Genomic DNA, 18,742 nt, shown 5'->3' with positions numbered 1-18,742 from the left:
GACAGCGTTATCCTCTTATTGTGATGGAGAGTAGTGCCTTGGAGACTTGAGGCACAAAGGCTGGAGGAAAGTTAGCCTTAAATCTTCTTTGGGGATAGAGTTATACATTTGCATGATGGAAGAACATCCTCAGAGGAAGGCTTTGTGTTCAGACAGAGGGGTTAGGATAGAAAATCACCTTTCTGCCAGCTAGATATTTATGAATTCACTGGTACATATTTTTGTTCCTTTTTGTTTCTTCAGCTGCAATAATAGTAATAATAATAATTAATAAAAATAAATTTACAGCTTAAAGTGCTTTGAAAGGAAGGAAAGACAAAGGGGGGAAAGGGAGAGGAGGTACATTTGTCTAAACAATGTGACACAAATCAGTCTATACCAGGAACATGTGTGTGACAAGACTCTGCAGAACTTTTCATTTAAAACATTTTAAATAGGCACTTTTTGACAAAATATATTATTTTATTTTTTATGTTTCATTACACATCTGTACATCAGTTAAGTGTGACATGGCTGGCAAGCTGACAAAAACCCGTAACACAACTTCATCTGCTCTGAGGCCTAGCGCCCCCAGCTCATCACCAGCCTCAGTTGAGGCGACTACAGCGCTAGCCACTGAAGCTTTCAGATAAGAGTTGCTCACATCACTACGTGAACATATCGGAGGCATAATTAAATTAGAAGTGTACTGGAAAAGGAGATGGAGGGGTTTGGGCTTACTTTAATGCAGTAAGGACTGAACTACAATCCTATCAGAGCTTGGTTGCTATACAGTTAGCCACACTAAAAAGTACTACTGGTGAGGAGCCTGTCATCATGCACAGATGATGTTGCTACTCTACAGTGTGAAGTGGCACATCTCAAGGCTCAGTAGGAGTCACTACAGAACAAATGTGAATACTTAGAATCAAAGTCAAGGAGGAATAACATCAGTATTGTGGGAGTGCTGGAGAACCAAGGCAGCTCCATTGCTGCTATGTCAGCGCTACTTCAGAAGGTGTTCAGCCTAACGGAGGCACCAGTGTTGGACAGATCCCACCGATCATTACTACCAGCATCCAGGCAGGGCGGCCAACCATGCGTGAACTACTTCCTAGACTGTGACAACATCCTTCACCTTGCCAGAGAAAAGCAACAGGTCAAAGTGGACAGGATGACTATTTCTGTCTACCCATACTATACTACATGAGTGGCCAGAGCCTGAGCAGGGTACAATGGGTGAGACAACAGCTTCGGGGGCTGGAGGGGGTCCGATATGGTATCCTCTACTCAGCCAGCCTCCGAATCACTCATAACAACCCGGAGCAGTTCTTCTCTACACCAAAGGAGGCCCAGTCCTACATCACAAAGAACATTTCTACACATAGGGCTACTCCCAATAACTAACTGCTGAGCTCCTAATATGGAGCCCTGTGACTGAATCAGTGCCTTCAAAGTGCCGTTCCATAGACTGTCAGAGTGAGTACTGTTCTCAGACCATTTAAGTCCTTTCACGAAATGGCATTTACAATTCTACCATTACAAATGTTTCCAGAGTTCTTCCTATTGCCAGTTCTGTTAATATAATTGCTTCCATTACTCTTCCTATCATCATTATTACTATTACTCTTTATTAGTCTACTGTGTTATTTTATATGTGTGTGTGTGTGTGTGTGTATGTGTGTGTGTGTGTGTGTGTGTGTATAATGTGCACAGTGTCTATATGTGCATGTGTGTGTGTGGCTATGAATGCATACATATGTTTTCTTTTTTTGTTGTTTTTTGTTGTTGTTGTTAGGGGCCCAAATAGCAAAACTCACTGCTGGAGCCCTATTGTTTTTGTTTTCATTATTCTTTCTTCTTTATTTTTCTCAGCTGAAAGTGTTCGTGTAGCAAAAACTATAAGACCAAAAGTCACCAAAATTGGCAGGTGGGTAGCAAATTCCACCCACTACTCAGGCGCATAAAATGATACTCATTGACATCAAGGTGGCACCCTTACAATCAAGTTTACATTTTCACAATTATTTCGAAAAACAGCTTGGCTTAGTGTCAAAATTCAAATCAAAACAAATAACCCATACATCCAGAGCTCAAATTTTGTCACCTTATCCACTGAATTGTGACAAAAGTTTGCCTCACTGCAATCTATGGTCAAATCAGAAGTCCGTCACTACATATTTTTCAAAATATGCCTTTATACCTTTCTATTTCATCTAAATTTTAAACAAATTTCACCAAAATATTTGACAATACACTTGAAAAAAGCTGGTTGATGTGTGATTTTTTTTCAGAATTGTATCCCCAACGGTTAAATTGTTGTGAATTTTTTAAGTTTTGTGACATCCCTCTCTCTGTCTTCTCCTTGGTAGGTTGGTTTGGCTTCCTGGCTCAGGAGCCAGTGGGTGGGGTGGGGAGGGCGTCAGGAAATTACTCTCACCTGGTTTGTTTAGGCCTCACCCTATTTTGGGTGGCTTCCATATTAACCTCTTTTTCTTCTATTCCTCCCAGGCCTCCACTAGCTAGATGGGTTAGGGTTTTGTGTTTTGTTTGAATGCATCACATACACTTCATTCATCCAAGTTATTCACTCTTATTGACTTCTATGCAGTAATTTACTAATTGTATGCATAACTAAGTTAATATTTAGTGTCGACTGCTGTCAGTGACATCTGTGTTGTCCTGATGGTCTAGTGGTCTAAACACATGCCCTGTCACTGTAAGATCAACGGTATGAATCCAGCTTGGCACCAAGGCGTGTGAATCAGCATCCTCCTGTTTCTTTGGATACCAGATATCACATGTTTAAAATGGTGTTTAGATTGGTCAAACAGTGAGTCCGCAGTGAAATTCAGTGTCTTATTGTAATTAATACTGTATGCAAAACATTTTCTATTTCACCAAATGTTTGATCAAACTTCACCACAGTATTTGACAGTACACCCGAAATCAGCAGACCAGTGTGATTTTGTTCAGAATTTCATAACCATAATTTTGCCTGTTTAGACATAAATAACCCAGTTTTGCACATGTGATGTCATTGCCTCAAGTTCTGAGAAGGTGTGTGGAAACCATGTCTCCCCAGTGGTGCAGTTAGTAAATCACCTTCTGATATACAAGGGTCCAGGGTTCGAATCCCCAGGTGGCCAAGTCCTACTTGCCAACAATGTAGCAATTCAGGCATGTGGTATGTTTTCAAGTGTTTATTGAGGTCATATTAAGTGGAAGGTTGTCTATTGTGACCCCATGAACATTTCTTTTTATTATTATTTTTCTCTGCCAAAACTGTTTGTGCAGTAAAAACTGTGAGACCTTGAAACAGCAAAAACTGGCAAGCGGATTGAAAATTCCACCCACTACTTAGGCACATATAATGACACTCATTGACCTCAAGGTAACACTGTAATAATCAAGTTTATGTTTTTGCAATAATCTGGAAAAACGGCTTGGCCTAGAGTCAAAATTCTTTCATTATTTTAATCTCATCTGCATCTGGTCTTCTGCTCTAAAAATATCAAATTATGCGATTTTTCACAATTTGCTTGGACCCCGATTATTGCAGTTTGCAATAATTTGTTTTTATTTTCATCATTATTGATATTAGTATTACCATTATTACTACTATTATTATTCTACTAATGCTACTTATTACTTATTATCCCAGACAAAACAAAACAAATCGGGTCCTACATGTTCGATCCTTGGAGACACTCCAATCCCGCTACCAAACAGTTTTCATTCTTCTCACCAGTTCACCTTTCATACTCAAGAATTGACTTCTATTTGATTGACCATAGGACCATTTCCTTTGTAACTAACTGCCAATACCATAGCAAAGCGATCTCTGACCACTACCCCATCCAACTAGACACGCCATTTCCAAACAGTCCCATACCTTAGCACTCATGGCAACTTGACCCACTACTACTAACACATAGTTCATTCAAAAAGCTCATCTCTGACGAAATTAACTACTACGTGGAGGCCAATAGCACCCCTGGAATGTCATATACTATCATATGGGAGTCACTCAAAGTCTACCTCAGGGGACAGATCATTTCATATGCAGCTCACAGGAAAAGAGAACGAACTAAGCACATTACGGAACTAACCCAGCACATATCGGACATTGACAAGAGGCTAGCCCATGACTCTACACCTGGACTTTTTAAAGAACAGCTATTGTTTCAAACAGAATTAGATAACCTCTCCATAAGACAAACAAAACGGTTAGTACTTAAAACAAAGCACTCATATTATGAACACGGTGAAAAAGCATGAAAATTACTGTGTCATCAACTCAGACAAGCAGTGGCATGAAATGCAATTCCTGAAATCCGCATTTCACCAAACAACCTCACATCTCCAAATCATAAATGACCAATTCAATTCATATTATGCCAAACCTTATACATCACAAACCTCCACAAATAATGCTGAAATCCAAACATTTCTAGATTGCCTAGAATTACCAACAATTAACCTCCATCCTTGATGCCCCTATAACAAATGAGGAAATCATGCAGGCAATAAGTTCCATGCAGAGTGGGAAGCCACCCGGTCCAGACAGATTCCCTACAGAATTTCAATCAAAAGAGGATCAGAAGAGCCTGCTTATTTTACTACTGAGCAACTAACATGTCACAATGCACATTTGCTTCATTTGACACACTGTGGAAAGGTCACAATACTCCAAAGAACCTTTTTTTTCAGATACAGGTGCGTATTTTTGCTAAGAAACACTTCGCATTTCCCCCCTTACCACCTACAGATGCAATAGATTCTACACTGGAATTAGACCCTTATGAGAAAGGGAGGGTACCTAAAATCTATAAAACAATATAAGACATCAGCAACCCCTCATGCATGTTGTACTCTCTGATGAGACATGGCAACGTAGTTTAAAACGTATACATACCACCTCTTTCTGCACAAGACATGGTCTCATCCAATTCAAAGTCATACATCGATTGCACTATTCAAATGAGAAATTGGCCGAACTATACCCTGGCACATCAATTGTAAAAAAAAAAAAAAAAATGGACGTAGCCACCATGACATCACCCATTGTTTTGTGGACTCCCGTTTTGAAGCCTCGAGTTTGCATTTTGACAGTCATCATCTCGGAATTTTGGAACCAGAAGTGACCATATTTAGATGAGAGGATGGAAGTGACCCTAACACTAGCTGCTAGCTTGGTTCACCCGGTGCATTTACAGTCTGTGGTTAATTGTGATAATGCTAATGCTAATTTTTGCTAGCAGAAAACAGGCTTAGAACCATTAAAACAAAATATACTTACCAGAAAAACTGAGCATCTGACTCCTTAGAGGGTCTTTTAGTACAGCCAAATGCTGAACAAGACTTTTTTAGGCGACCAACATGTCACAATTAACTTTGATGAACTGAAAACACAATCAAATAGTGACGGCTATGTCTATACTCTGGGAATCTGGAATTATGCTATGATTATGTTACCTAACCGACATTGTCGCTGTGGTAGTGGTTATGACTTGTCAATCACAACATAGCCACGCCCTAAAGCATACCCTGCTTTGACGTCTACTTTACTCTAAATGGGACCATAATTTACAAAATGAACATCATGATGTATTGAAGAGGAGTTGAAACTGACAATTGAGACCATAAACTAATTACGAAACTGTTTACTGAGAAGTGAGAAGTTGGGTCATTTTCTCATAGGCTTCTATACAATCTAATTTCTTTTTGGAGCCAGTGGAGTTGCCCCCTGCTGGCCATAAGTGAGAAAGCAGGTTTAAGTCTCTTCTGCATTGGCTTCACTTTCCAGACCCGGAGCTAACCGCTCTCCCTGGCACCAACCCTGAGTGCCCAAGATGTCACCACAGTCCAGCTACGCTAGGTCACATGTTCTGGTCTTGCAATTCACTAGGTAACTTCTGGGTGAGAATTTTCTAAGCAATCTCCTACATTTGTGGTGGGACAGTAGATCCTAGCGCCATAATTGCTGTCTCTGGGGTGTCTCCGTCAGAAGAACTTGCTGTTCTTCAGGCAAACGCTATAGCATTTGTAAAGCTGCTGGCCTGCAATAGAAGTCACTGAAACCTCCCTCATTTTAACTCCCTGTTAAGGAAGTACTCTCTATGATTCCATTAGAGAATTTGAGATATAATCGGAATAGCTCCCGTGGGATAGATATATTAAAACTTGGGCCCCCATTATAGAATTTGTCAAAAGGATACCCTTCACTTGATATCATTTATTCTTACACACCTACATACACATGAGATAGCCAGTTGGATCCAATGATGCATAATGTTACACAATGTTCCTACTCCAAAAACTGCTAAATAATGCACATGTCCGAAAATGTCTGCAACCATATTATATGTATGTACTGGATTTATTTATTCATTTATTTGTCTTTTTCCATTATGCCTTGTAGTGGGTGGGTGGGGAGAGGTGGGGTGGGGGTTCTATACTGCCAATGGTTGTTTTTGTTCTGTAAACTGAAAATCTATTAAGTGTCTAAAAAAAAAAAAAAAAAGAAAAGGCATGCTTGTGCTAGACAACAAAACTATGCCTCCACCTTCTTGAGCATGGCTGGGCTAGGCCTATGTAAACTTTGATGGTGAAATTTGCTGAGGTGTGGGTATCTGTGGTTAAGCAGTCGGAAAAATACAAGCAGCTGGTACTTGTTGTAAGGTCCATATCTCAGATTTACATACAACTGTGCATGTGCACACATGCGTGTATTCACACACCTTCCAGGCTCATTACACTCTTCTCCACTCAAGTGGAAAAACACCCCAATCACTTTCCCCACAGCATCCTCACTCTCTTGATAGTTCCCAGTCAACATCAACCCCTGTCACCTTTCCCCAAAAAAATCCTTGAGGAGGTCAACTGAAAGATTAAGATCCCTCAAATAGGGTCATTGGAGATCAATGATCAAACAGAGAGCCAGGCCCAGCCCCCATGCCCCCCACTCCACCCACTTTATTTCAGGAAGTCTGATAATAGAGACAAAAAAGCTGGTTAACAATTACTTCCCTAAACCATGACCCAACCACCCTCATAATCTCTGGTGGTGGTCTCACCTATAGCTGTCACTGACAGTTCCACCAATCCCTAATCAGAACATCTCCATTAATTAGGCGTGGATCCCAAAAACGGGGGAAGAGTAAAGCAGATACAAATTTGTACTGGTCAGTCAGTGTTCGCGAAATTACCAAAGACATTGGTGAAAGAAAAGAGTCCAAAAATATAATACAACGTTGTCTACAAAATGCAATATTCTTATTGTATGATGTGTTATTACAAAGTAAGATGTAAAATTATTAGACAAGCATAGTGCAACATGTAAAAGTGCAAACCTTCACACAATTTATCCATTAGGTACAAGAATTTGCAAACACACCTGTCACAACAGTGATCTATTTCATCTAGCCAGTAAGTTTGTCTCTCTGACACATACAAAGCATACATACACACAGTGTTACAATGTGTTACAATGCAGAGTATAGATCAGACACATTTAGGTGAATGTAAAAGGCCAGAACACCTGGTGACAGTGTGATTTCCACTTTACGCTACATGAACATAGTCCAAAACCCATCTAGTCAGTCATTCTAATACACCAACTACACCTTTATCAATTATGTCAGATTATAGCTAATCCAGACACAAAGTACTTTTATAAGAGAGGGATTAGGCATAATGATAATTTACAGTTTAATGCTCTGAAACACTGTGGTGAGGAAAGTTTGTGGGTGAGCACAGTGGTTTACAGTAGAAGTCAGAGGCTTTCCCCTTGACCCAATTTAGAAATTATGCTTGTTTATGCAGGTCCTGACAACAAATGAGGAGACGTTCTCAGTTTGGCTTGTGATTATGTCAACAGCGGTCAAGAGCAGCTGAGAGAAAACAGTCATTTTTGGGAGGATTCTAGGATGAGTGAAAGCAGAAAACATGGCACATATGAAACAATGTGTGTGTCAATGTGCCCGTGTGTGTCTAAGTATATGTGTGCATCTGTCTGACTGTTTCTGTCAAAACATGGCAAATTGATGATTAATGATATGTTTGCATGCTGGGTTGTGAAGAGGTGAAAATCTGTTTCTGTCTCCATTCTGCTTCTTGGTAAAGTTGCCTTGATTGTCCGGAAGTTGAGATAACTATAGCTGAAACAATGTTTAAAAATATAACACAATTTAACAATTTACACCACCGTTGGCCCCATTTGTAATTCACTTTATTCTTTCTGGTGGTTTGGCACAGAGAAGGACCTGCGAGTGACGCATTTGAGTGGCTGCTTGTCTGTGCGTTGTAACTTTGTCACAGTGCAGAAGCAATATCAGATTTAGCTTTGGTACACTGAAAACAGATGTGATCCAATTCATACCAGGCATTGTTTTCCTCACAATGGACTAAATTTTGAAGGGATGGTTCAGGACTTGATTGACTTGGGTTTGAGTGTGTGTGTGTGTGTGTGAATAACTGACTGATTGAGAGTGTGACAGAAGCAGAGGAGAGAAAGAAAGGATGAGGGGGCGCCTTCCCGTCCAGTCATCTGGAGACTTTGATAATGTTTCGATTCTTCAGTCTGTAATTTTTGAGGGGAGCCACTGTCATGGATATCAAGGTTAGATATTGAAGCCACTCCTTCTTCTTTGTTTTAAAGTATTTTTGCTTTATTTTAATCTTTTTGTAATCTCTTACCATTTCCACATAAACCAGCTCAACCTCTTGTGATCCCCCTTTTTCTTTCTCCAGCTCTATGACTCATTCCTGGGCTCTATTGTTTTTCTCCTCTTCATATAGTGTATCATCAATTTCATTCTCTCTTCTACAGTATTTCTTCCTCAGTTAACACAAGCGCTAATAGAACCAACAAGACCTCTACTTCTGCCCACTAACACTGACAGCATTTTCTAAAACAAGAGCCCCTCGTGGACGCAGTCCATTAGGCCCAGCCATCCAAACAGACCTGCTTTGTTGAGGTGTTATATCAACAGGGTGACCTCCCCTCCACTCCTCCCCAGCTTCCTTGGGCCCCCCAACGGCAGGAGATTGATGTCAACAAGGAATTTTGTCCCATGTTTCCTTCTACCTCCTCCAGACCCACCCTGCTCCTGAAAAACACTTGCACCAGCACAGAGGGCCCCAGTGAGGCCTTAACAGGCCCGCTGAGCTGTATTACCCACCACCACCTTCTCTCACCCCTCGCTGTAGCAGTGTCAGAAACACCCTAAGTCACTAACGCGACACTGTTAACAAGGAGTGCCCCAGAAAACAGCACTAGCAAATGCAAGCATATGTGTGTGTTGAGGAAATGGGCCACCTTTTTCTGTCAACAGAGTGGTTGCTGTGAGAAGGCGGCCAATACGGAGACGTCATTTGTATATAGTGTCGTCGCCAGAGAAGCTGCCAATAGAATTTAGACCAACTAAATTTGGGCTTGTTTCATGGGTGATGCTTGTCAAACATTCACAAGAACCTGTAATGCAGCTGCTGTCTTTGGAGGTTAGTGGAGTTCAGACGGAAACCTGTTGCAGGAGTCAGGGGTCTGCAGCGGGACACTTGCAAAATCCAATACATGTTCCAATAAAACCCTGCAACAATATATAGGCTAACTTCATTCATATGCGGGCCTAATCTAATTTTGCAATCTGGGTCACATGCGGACCTTCAGCGACAGACTACACTACATGGTTTTCTCTACAGACTTCCATCAATGGCTGTAACATTATACACCATATAATGTCTGTGTAAGGGAATGCGCGCCTTTATATTTACATACAGCATCCTTTTAAATTTCATAAGGGACATTTAACATAATTTGGAGAGGTGAACTCCGACTGAAGCTTGAGGTTTCTGAGATGACAAAAACATCAATGAAAGCGAATTATAAAACAAAGAGCTAAAATCAATATAATGTGCTTTAGAATATCCCTGTTTGGATAGTTTTTTACTCTGGAATCCAATAGCCAATAGACAAGACAAAGCTTTTTTTCAATATTTTTTAATATCTCAATATACAGTATATAGCATTCTGGTGATTTTCCATTTTCCAGTTATATAACAATTGGAAATCTCAATCAGAGAGCTACAGTACATATTACATCACTGTTATTTTTACCTAGAAGCATAAATCTTCATTTCAAATCTACTCAAATGCTATTATGTATTTGTGTGTTTGTGCTACTTAGAAGAAAAAGTGAATTGTTCTTTTGTTTGTTTTTTTTTGTTTCCAGTAATTCAAACATCGTCTGTAGGGATTCCTCTGAGTTGCTATCAGATGGGTACAGTCAGCCACTAAAAACATTTAGCATGTGTTTAACAAGAGCACTGACGTGACCACATTTAAGGGAATGCCAAGTTTAATCTTAGGACAGCTAGATAAATCTCATTTTGTCCACACATGCCTCTGGAAAACAACAAAGTTGAAGATAGTACCCAATGTCATTCTGTTGTTCTTGACCTGGGGAATTGAAGAGGAACACTGTGGCAAGACCTGCAGAATTATATCCATGCATCACATATGGTATATACAAAACCTTACGTATGACTTCTTGTTTTAATTTAGAGTGACCTGTCTAATAAACATTTAGACATACTTAAATCATTTAAACATTTCAAAGGGATTACTAAGGATGTGACCAGACTAAGTTTTCCGGAGCAAATTGTTATGGTGGTTCAAGGGTTATGACCCTTGTTGAAAGGGTTATTTTCAAAGTGTTACAGATTACAGTAATCCTAAACATTATCTGTTTATGGATTACAGTATAATCTTTACTTTGTACCTTCAGAAAAAATTAAATTATTATTTTCATTACCTGCGTTTCTCTGAAGTAGTTAGTCATTTAAACAATTTACCTTTAGATGACTTGGCTTTCATATCTGCAGAATATGAAGTTAAAGAGAGGTTTATTTCCAACTGAGAATGTAACATTGGTAGTATTATTATCTACCTCTTCAATTTACCACTTTTTACAGTTCAGACGTTCAATATGATGGCTAGAAAATTAAAAAAAAAAACCCTCTCACCTTCTCTCAAATTACAGTATTTGTACACTGTTAGTCTCCTAACATGTTGATGACCTTATGAAGAGTGTAAAGCAGCTATGAAGCAAAAGTTTCACTGGAGTACCTTCACTAGCCCAAAACATCTCAAAAGCAATGTTCACTGACCCTTAACAGGACTTGAGTTTACTTAGGAAAAAGCTAATGGAAATTCTAATAAATAATGAAAAGATACATAACATACTGGGTATACATGGTGTCTTATACGAGACCTTTAAAGGATACATGTGCGTGTGAGATTTGGGTCTTGCGAAAAAAGACAAGGCTATAAGTGGGTTCATTGGACATGACTGAAGTAGCTACTTTTTATGGTGCTGATGTGGGAGTTGGGAAAAACTCTTTAAACTCTTTCAATTCGACAAGTTGAAAATGACTGTTTAGAACAATAAATAACATTAACTATGCTTTCCTTGTGGTTAGCGTAAGTCAAAATAAGTCAAAATAACATCACTTACTCTTCTTTGTTGTATGTTTCAACCATTTTAAATTAATTTCTGTGTTGTACATATGCATAAACTAAGAACTTGTCAACATCTTAATCTTAAAATATCTAATCTTCAGTAAAAAATCTAAAGCACTCCTGCAACACATTCAGAGATGTAATTCACAATGTAAGCAGATTGTTTCCAGGTAGCCTAAATAAATGAGTGATACTGTAAGTGATGACTGTAAGTGACACATTATACATAACCTAACACTTGCTAGGGTTCACTGTGAGGCCTTGCTGCGATGCTTCAACAACCCTGCTGCTGAGGATGATCAAGTCTTGGAAATAGGAAATGACATATATTTAATTGTGCTTTTATCCTCAGCTGAGGGGACACACTGCACTTATACTGGACCAACCAGACCAGTACTGGTTTGCCACCTGTTTTTGACATGTACCTGGGTACTTTTAGTGTAACTTTCATTTAATATTAAGCACTTCAGCTCTACAGTAGAGCATTTTGACAACCTTTATCAATAAGTAATGCGAACACATAAACCTTCAGAAGACGAGACACACAGAAGTTAGGGGACTAAGGAACAATGTACCTTACAAGTTGCATCTTCTGAGAAGACCCTTTGATTTTTGTTAGTAATTAACAATAACAAGCAAATCTTAATTGAATATTAAGAGGAAATAAACATTTTAGTAATGTGGTATGTGATGACATAGAAACTATTATTGTTGTAAAAGAGTCCTGCATGTATGCTTAGAAAACATATGAGCATTAGATACAGTTAGTATTTTCATTTGGGAGGTTTTCTAGGAGAGTAAAGTGTAGTGTATTAACAAAAAGGTAAGGAATTTTCATTTTCTCCCTGTTTTGGAAAAAAATGAACGCTCTATAATATCCATGGAATGCTATCTGCATCCAGTGTCACTGAAATGTACTTCCTTGAAACACACAAAGCCATTTTTAGCCATCCAATGTGCATTTAAGTACCACTCTGCATGAATAAATACCTGTTAAGTTATGTGTTCAATCCTTGAGGGTCTGTACCTGTTTTCGGCATGCTGTATAAATAATGTTTAAAACTTATTTAATTCTTAATGTACGTATATTTCCTAGATGTGCAGTCCAAGCCCTATAATGGAAGTGAAAGCCCCTTTAAAGTGAAGTAAAGGCGATAGCCTGGGAACCCGGGGAGAAGTGAAAATAAACTCCAGGAAGACAGCCCTGCGGATGTTGAGCAAATGTTTGGTTAACATATAGAGAGAGTTTGCCTTCTTGCACTCTCCAGTGGTTGAGTGAGCTCACTATTCCCCCCTTTTTCCTTTTTAACTGTATGAGACATGATACTACCTGAAGGCAGACTATCATTGATGAGAACATGCAAGGGTTATTACTTCATTCATAAGCTGAATGTACAGTATAGAGGCAACGAAACCTGTTGTAAGAGAAGAGGTGGAGTCAAAGATTTCTTTCATAGGTGGGCTCAGATTTGGTTTCATCTTAGCAAAGCTTACTTGTGAGTCACTGACCACCAGGTTACACAGTCATGAGTCAGATGATAATATGCACACACAGGCATGGCAACACTCATAATGAACATGACCAAACTTATTACAAAGAATAAACACACACTAAGAAAACCATGCCTAATCTTTTGTACCCACAACTGAGTTTCACTGGCACAAGTGTAAAAGTGTTTAATGAGACCATCAGTGAAATTCATATAATTAATTAAAGATGTAACCACTGACAGCAGATTTCAAAGCCTTATGTAAAGCTTATCATGAATAGACAAATCTGTGAATGTGGATGTTCCCCTTTTTTGAATTTAGAAGAATTTGTTATTAGCTCTATTAGAATTGGAAACTAGAAATCACTTCAATCTGCATGTATGAATTTCTTTCAATGTGTTTACTGTATGTGTATGTGTGACTGAGACAGAAGGAGAGTGCAGATAAATACATACAAAATAGCAACCTGGACAAGGAATACATGTCCGTATGCCCACTTTTATTAAGCTGATGGAAGCAGATGCAGTATGAAAACGACTGCATGAGTAATAACACCAGCTTCCTCAGCTATCCTAACCAACTCACTTTATGTAAGTCATTCATTATGAACTGAAATGGCCCTCCCAACGTGGTGCAAAAAATGCCTTTGGGCGACATCCATCTCATCCCTCCATCCCCATAAGCCAGTTTCACGTGTCATCAGTGTTTGCAAACAGTTCAGAAAAGTCAATACTTCCCGAGACTTATGCAATGACGGGTCAAATATGGCAGGACAGATCACGCTAAGACCAGTGGGCAAGTGTGGGCAGCTTGCAGACTGGATTAACTGGCTACGTTATGAGGGCCGACAAAGAGCCCAGTGTTGTCGGGCTTAAAACTAACAGTTGCCATTTAATATAACAATAAGATTAGTTGTTTCCGTGACTATCGTGGCTTGTGCTCAGGTGCAACCAATCCATACTAATCAGTTAAACTAAGTTAAACTGATTCAGGTGGAGCCATAGGTTAACCTCAAATGCATTTAATTTGGGTCACAATAAGAGAATCTGGTATAGAACTTTTCTCCCTTTAATTTCCCTGTGCAGATTTTGCATCACTAAAGAGCAGCAACACCGGTGGTCTAGACTAGGAAATGCAAATGGCCTTCTCTCCAGCCATCCATCTTAGTTATCCTTCAGAAACATTAAAATAGGCCACTGCAGATGATGCATGTGTGTGTATACGTTGTGTGTGTGTGCGTGTGTGAGTTTGCAGGAAAATTAGGCTCCAGGTTTTTGAAACATGAGTTAGCATTGCACTGGGAATGCTAGCCATAACATCCTACTCCAAGAGGCTCCTTCTGTGAGGGAGGTAGAGTGGTAGAGCATGGCTCGCGAAGAGGAAGACAGAGAGATAGAGAGAGAGAGAGAGAGAGAGAGAAAGAAGGGTGGAACAGACAGACTACCCTGGTTGTTTTTTTATCGCTGCCTCCACAAGCAGTGATTAATTCTGTCCTGAAGGGAGGTGATGACATGACCCACTACGCCATGACTACTCCATGACATTTGCACTATCGTTTAGCTATCAGAGCCTGTCTGTTGGTGGAGTGGCAAACTGTCAAGCAAGACAAAAGAAAAGAAAATGACTACAACAAAATATTTGTACCGATAGGGTTCTGTGCTGGTGAGATGCTCAGTCAGAAGTATATTGCTCCTGCTCAGTCAATGCACTGAGAGACTTAGAGAAAAGAATAAAGCCTGTCCAGCACAATCTAGACTCTGACAACTCACTCACAAAATATAAATGATTCTGCGGTGAGAATTCACCTCTGAAATTACCCAAACAAAATTATATGGCTGTCAAATAATGATAAAATATTGAATCAAAATCATAATAAATTAAGATATTCAGATGTTTTTAAAATAATCTTGAGTGACACAAGCTAATTGCCAAATGAAATGAACTGACTTACTGAAATTAGAACTATGCTATTCATAAATCATTTTCTGTTTTAAAAATTATATGCTAAACATTGACCTGCCAAACAGCAAATAAACTAAGGCATAAATCTATGCTTTCAATAAGGGTAAAAAAACATATGGGCAAATAAAAAATTGGGGGAATCTGTGTACCAGAGCCCAAAAGCTGTTTCATGGACCATTAACTGGCGAGGATAAAAAAGCGAGCATCTTGGAAGCACATGTCCTGTGTGTTCACTAAACCTGTGAAACAGATGAATGTAATACAAAAAGAGAGCTGAGAAGGGAAAAAAACAGCTACAACGGACAAATTCTGAATCCCCAATGATGATGGTCAATTGTTATGTCAGATATTTATGTTAAATATATATACTGCTGGTTAGGGCTACATGGTTCTGGTAAAGATGACAATCACAATTTTTTCAGCTTGAATATAAATCTGCTGTGGCCTCAAAATTATGCATTTTTTGCATTTCCGCCTCAACTGCTTCTCGACATTTAACATTAGGGTACAGCATTAGAGCAGGTAGCACAATATTAAGAAGGAATGCATGAAGGCATTGAGTAGCAATTTTCTAGTGAAGCATTAACCCCTTGTTTTGTGGTAGTGACTGTTTTTTTAATGCTCAGGTAGAAGTTTAGTGTCCAGGCTGGACTTTTTGTGGTGTTTCAGGTGTTTGTACTAATTAGTAATGTTCTTTTTGATTTCAAAGTAACATGGGTGCTTTTGACAGCCATCATAGTCTTTGAATTCCACTCAACTTTTTTTCCATTCACAACTTTTTTTACTTTTACTTTTTTCAAAACTGGGTGTGGATAAATATATTTGTTCTTCCGCACCATCTCTGGTTTTCTGCAACTCTAAAACACTTGTTATTTCTAAAAAGCTTTTTCTTTCATTGCATTTTACTCCGCTCGCTCTCACACATTAGATTTCTTTACATCAGTGTCCTGCCCCATTCTTCCTGAAAGCAGTTTGTCATGTGGAGTAACACACACTTGTCTTTTTTGGTGCACATTAGGGAGAAATTAAGAGTGTTTGTTTTGATGCATCAAATCACCCCCCTAATGCAAACACAATAGAATTGATGTCACATAAAAATTAGACTGCATAGAAGTCTGAATTGATTCATTAAATTGTGTAGCCCTACTGTTGGTACAGTTATTTGTTGAAAATATGCATAACTGTGTCATCAAAACAAAATAAGAATTAAAGTACTACATCTATCTACCCATAATGTGATCCAGTTCCCCCTTGAGTTCTTGTGGGTTCTCAGGGCAGGTGGATTTGCCAGAATACCTCCACAATGAGGTGTCCAGGCATCCGATTAAGATCCCCAAACCAACTTAACTGACTTGTTTCAATTCGAGACAAGCAATGGTTCCTCCATCTCCTTCCAGATGTTCAAACTCCTTACCCTGTCCCTGAAGGTGAGCCAAGAAACGCCTTTCTGCCGCTTGTATCCATCATCTCATTCTTTCAGTCTCTACCCCCAGTATCCTTGCGAGATAAAAAGGAATTTGCATTAATCCCCCTGTATCTACAGTTCAATAATCGATTTAAGCCTCCTTTTCAGCCAGCTTTCCCCAGAAGGATCAGCAGTGTGATACACCAACAAGAGCACTACCAGCCCCATGAGGGAGCCCACAGGCACTGTCCCAGGCCCCCAAGTAACACTGAAGAGGCGTGTCATCCAAGAGCCTTTTGAATCTGAGAGTGATTCTCATCCATCCCTGGCACCTTGCCCTGGGGAGCGCCACCAAAGATATGCAAAGATTGTTACAACTTTGCCTTCTCTACAGTGGGCATGTCTGTCCAGAAGTTTCCACTCAGTAATATCCCCAGTCGAGGTCAGGAGTCCTCCTCCCCCACTGAGAAGCCCTTACTTCTCCTTCCTGAGTCATCAAACAGTTTGCCAGAACGTCGTTGAGGCCAAACAGTCCACAAGTTCTTCATGAACTCCCAAAACTCCTTTCACATTCAAGTTTTGATTCTGCAACAACAGAAGCTGCAGTCCTCCTAGACTCCAGATTCTTGTCTGCTGATTCATGAGACCCTTGGGCAAACCAAGCCTGAAAAGCCTCCTCCAGCCCAGGGATCAAGTTCCCAAGGCACTGCAGTGCATAGAGGTGAATCCAATAATATCTATTTGGTATCTAGTTGGTTTCACTTCACGTCCTGTGCTAGCTTCGACTCCTTCCTCAACAGAAAGGTGCTCTTAAGAGCCAATTTTCATGGGTCAGCACACAATGGCCTCCTCCTTGGCCTGCCATCCACTTGGTAAAATACTAGACTCCTACACCTAAACTTTGAGGGGGCTGGCATTAGTCCTGTGTCATTTGTTGGGGTTGAGTCTTACCTGGCCAGCCTGCAACAAGACAAGGGACTTGCCTGCAAACTCCTGATCTAGTCCTGGCTACAGAGAGAGGCCCTGTATTCCATATTCCAGATGAGGTTTCCCTTCCCCAAAACACCAATTTATAGGGGTCTTTTGATCGCTCTTGTTTGAGCCCTCACCAGGGACCAATTTGCCTTTGGAGACATGACCTGGGGTGCTGTCTCCAACAAGACAGTTATTTCAGTGTGCAAATAAGAGCTATCCATGCGTAGGTGTATACTTATTATTTAATGCTTTTATTGACTCAGTGGAAGCTGCAGTGCTTTTATGTAAGCCAAACTGAAGTTAGAGATGCATGTGACGGCACGAATTAATAACACTGTAAACAGGCTAAGTTACCTGGTTTGGCGTCCTTGCTGCAGGCTTGTCCTGGTGGTTGGCAAGGATGAGGAAAGGCAGTGTGCAGAGCTGTGGATGCTGCAGGGCCGAGTGGAGCTCGTTACGCGCTGCCTCGAGGTCCTCATCTGATGAGGCACTGTCCAATACGAAGACTACACCCTGTGACCCCTGGTAGTAACGACTCCAGTATTTCTTGATGTTGTCGGCTCCTGCAGAAAGACACGATACCATTAAATGTGTCAACTTCTGGGAGGAGTCATTGTCATAACTGATGTTACTGCTGTCATGTATCTCCTGGTGACAGAAATGCCAACAGCTCCTGTAATAGAATGCTGTACGTCATCAAAAAATAATTATCTCGTAATTGTAAAGTTTGTAAACAGACGTGCTCCAATACAACCCATTTTATTTTTTCCTAAATAAACTAAATAAATAATTAATATTGTTAGCAATAAATCTGAGTTTAGAATATATTATTATATATTAGAAACTATAGTGATAGATCCACTTTGGACAGTTATAAATACAGACCAGTCCTTTTGGCAGAAACATTTTTCTTCACTTCTATTAGTCCTTGGTCTAATTCATGTATTGCAATTTATGCATCACAGCATCTTGAATCTGACTGTAGATTTTCACTAACCATAACATGAAGATGTTTTCCAGGTAAACAGATGTAAAAAATTAAATTTCCAAGCAATTACTGCTGTAATGTTTGGAATTATGTTAATTCATCTGAGAAAAAACTAATCATGATGCATACAATTTCGAAAGTCAAACATCCACAGTATTTCCCTTGGTTTTGTGTGAAACCTAAACCACAGGGCATTGTGGTATGAAGATCCGACTTCCTCTTTTCAGCAGGTCCTCAACTCATTAATACAACACTGGAGTTATCTCTGAAGTTGTTACAGTAAATACACATATTCAGTGGATTATTTGGTCTATCTCAAGGTTACCCCAACATTGAGTTCACTGTGAACAACATCTGGTTCCTTTTTTGTGTGCTAATTTGGAGCAACAATGTCCACTCACAACAGTTTAGTTCATGG

General features: G+C 39.7%; 1 protein-coding gene across 4 annotated transcripts in view; it reads right to left on the bottom strand.

The window, feature by feature from the left end:
- LOC121903653 (ADP-ribosylation factor-like protein 15) overlaps window positions 1-18,742 on the bottom strand; it is a 121,105-nt gene that overhangs the window by 40,432 nt on the left and 61,931 nt on the right. For 2 of the 4 annotated variants that reach the window (XM_042420881.1, XM_042420878.1), the window contains exon 4: window positions 17,691-17,899. In XM_042420881.1, the coding sequence (XP_042276815.1) occupies window positions 17,691-17,899 (209 nt within the window). Of the gene's footprint in view, window positions 1-9,978; window positions 10,475-17,690; window positions 17,900-18,742 lie in introns of those variants that run through there. The other 2 variants (XM_042420879.1, XM_042420882.1) reach the window with 2 other exon arrangements.

This window comes from Thunnus maccoyii, chromosome 9 (assembly GCF_910596095.1).
Source record: "Thunnus maccoyii chromosome 9, fThuMac1.1, whole genome shotgun sequence".
NCBI lineage: Eukaryota > Metazoa > Chordata > Actinopteri > Scombriformes > Scombridae > Thunnus > Thunnus maccoyii.
This window is presented reverse-complemented; position numbering and strand designations above follow the sequence as displayed.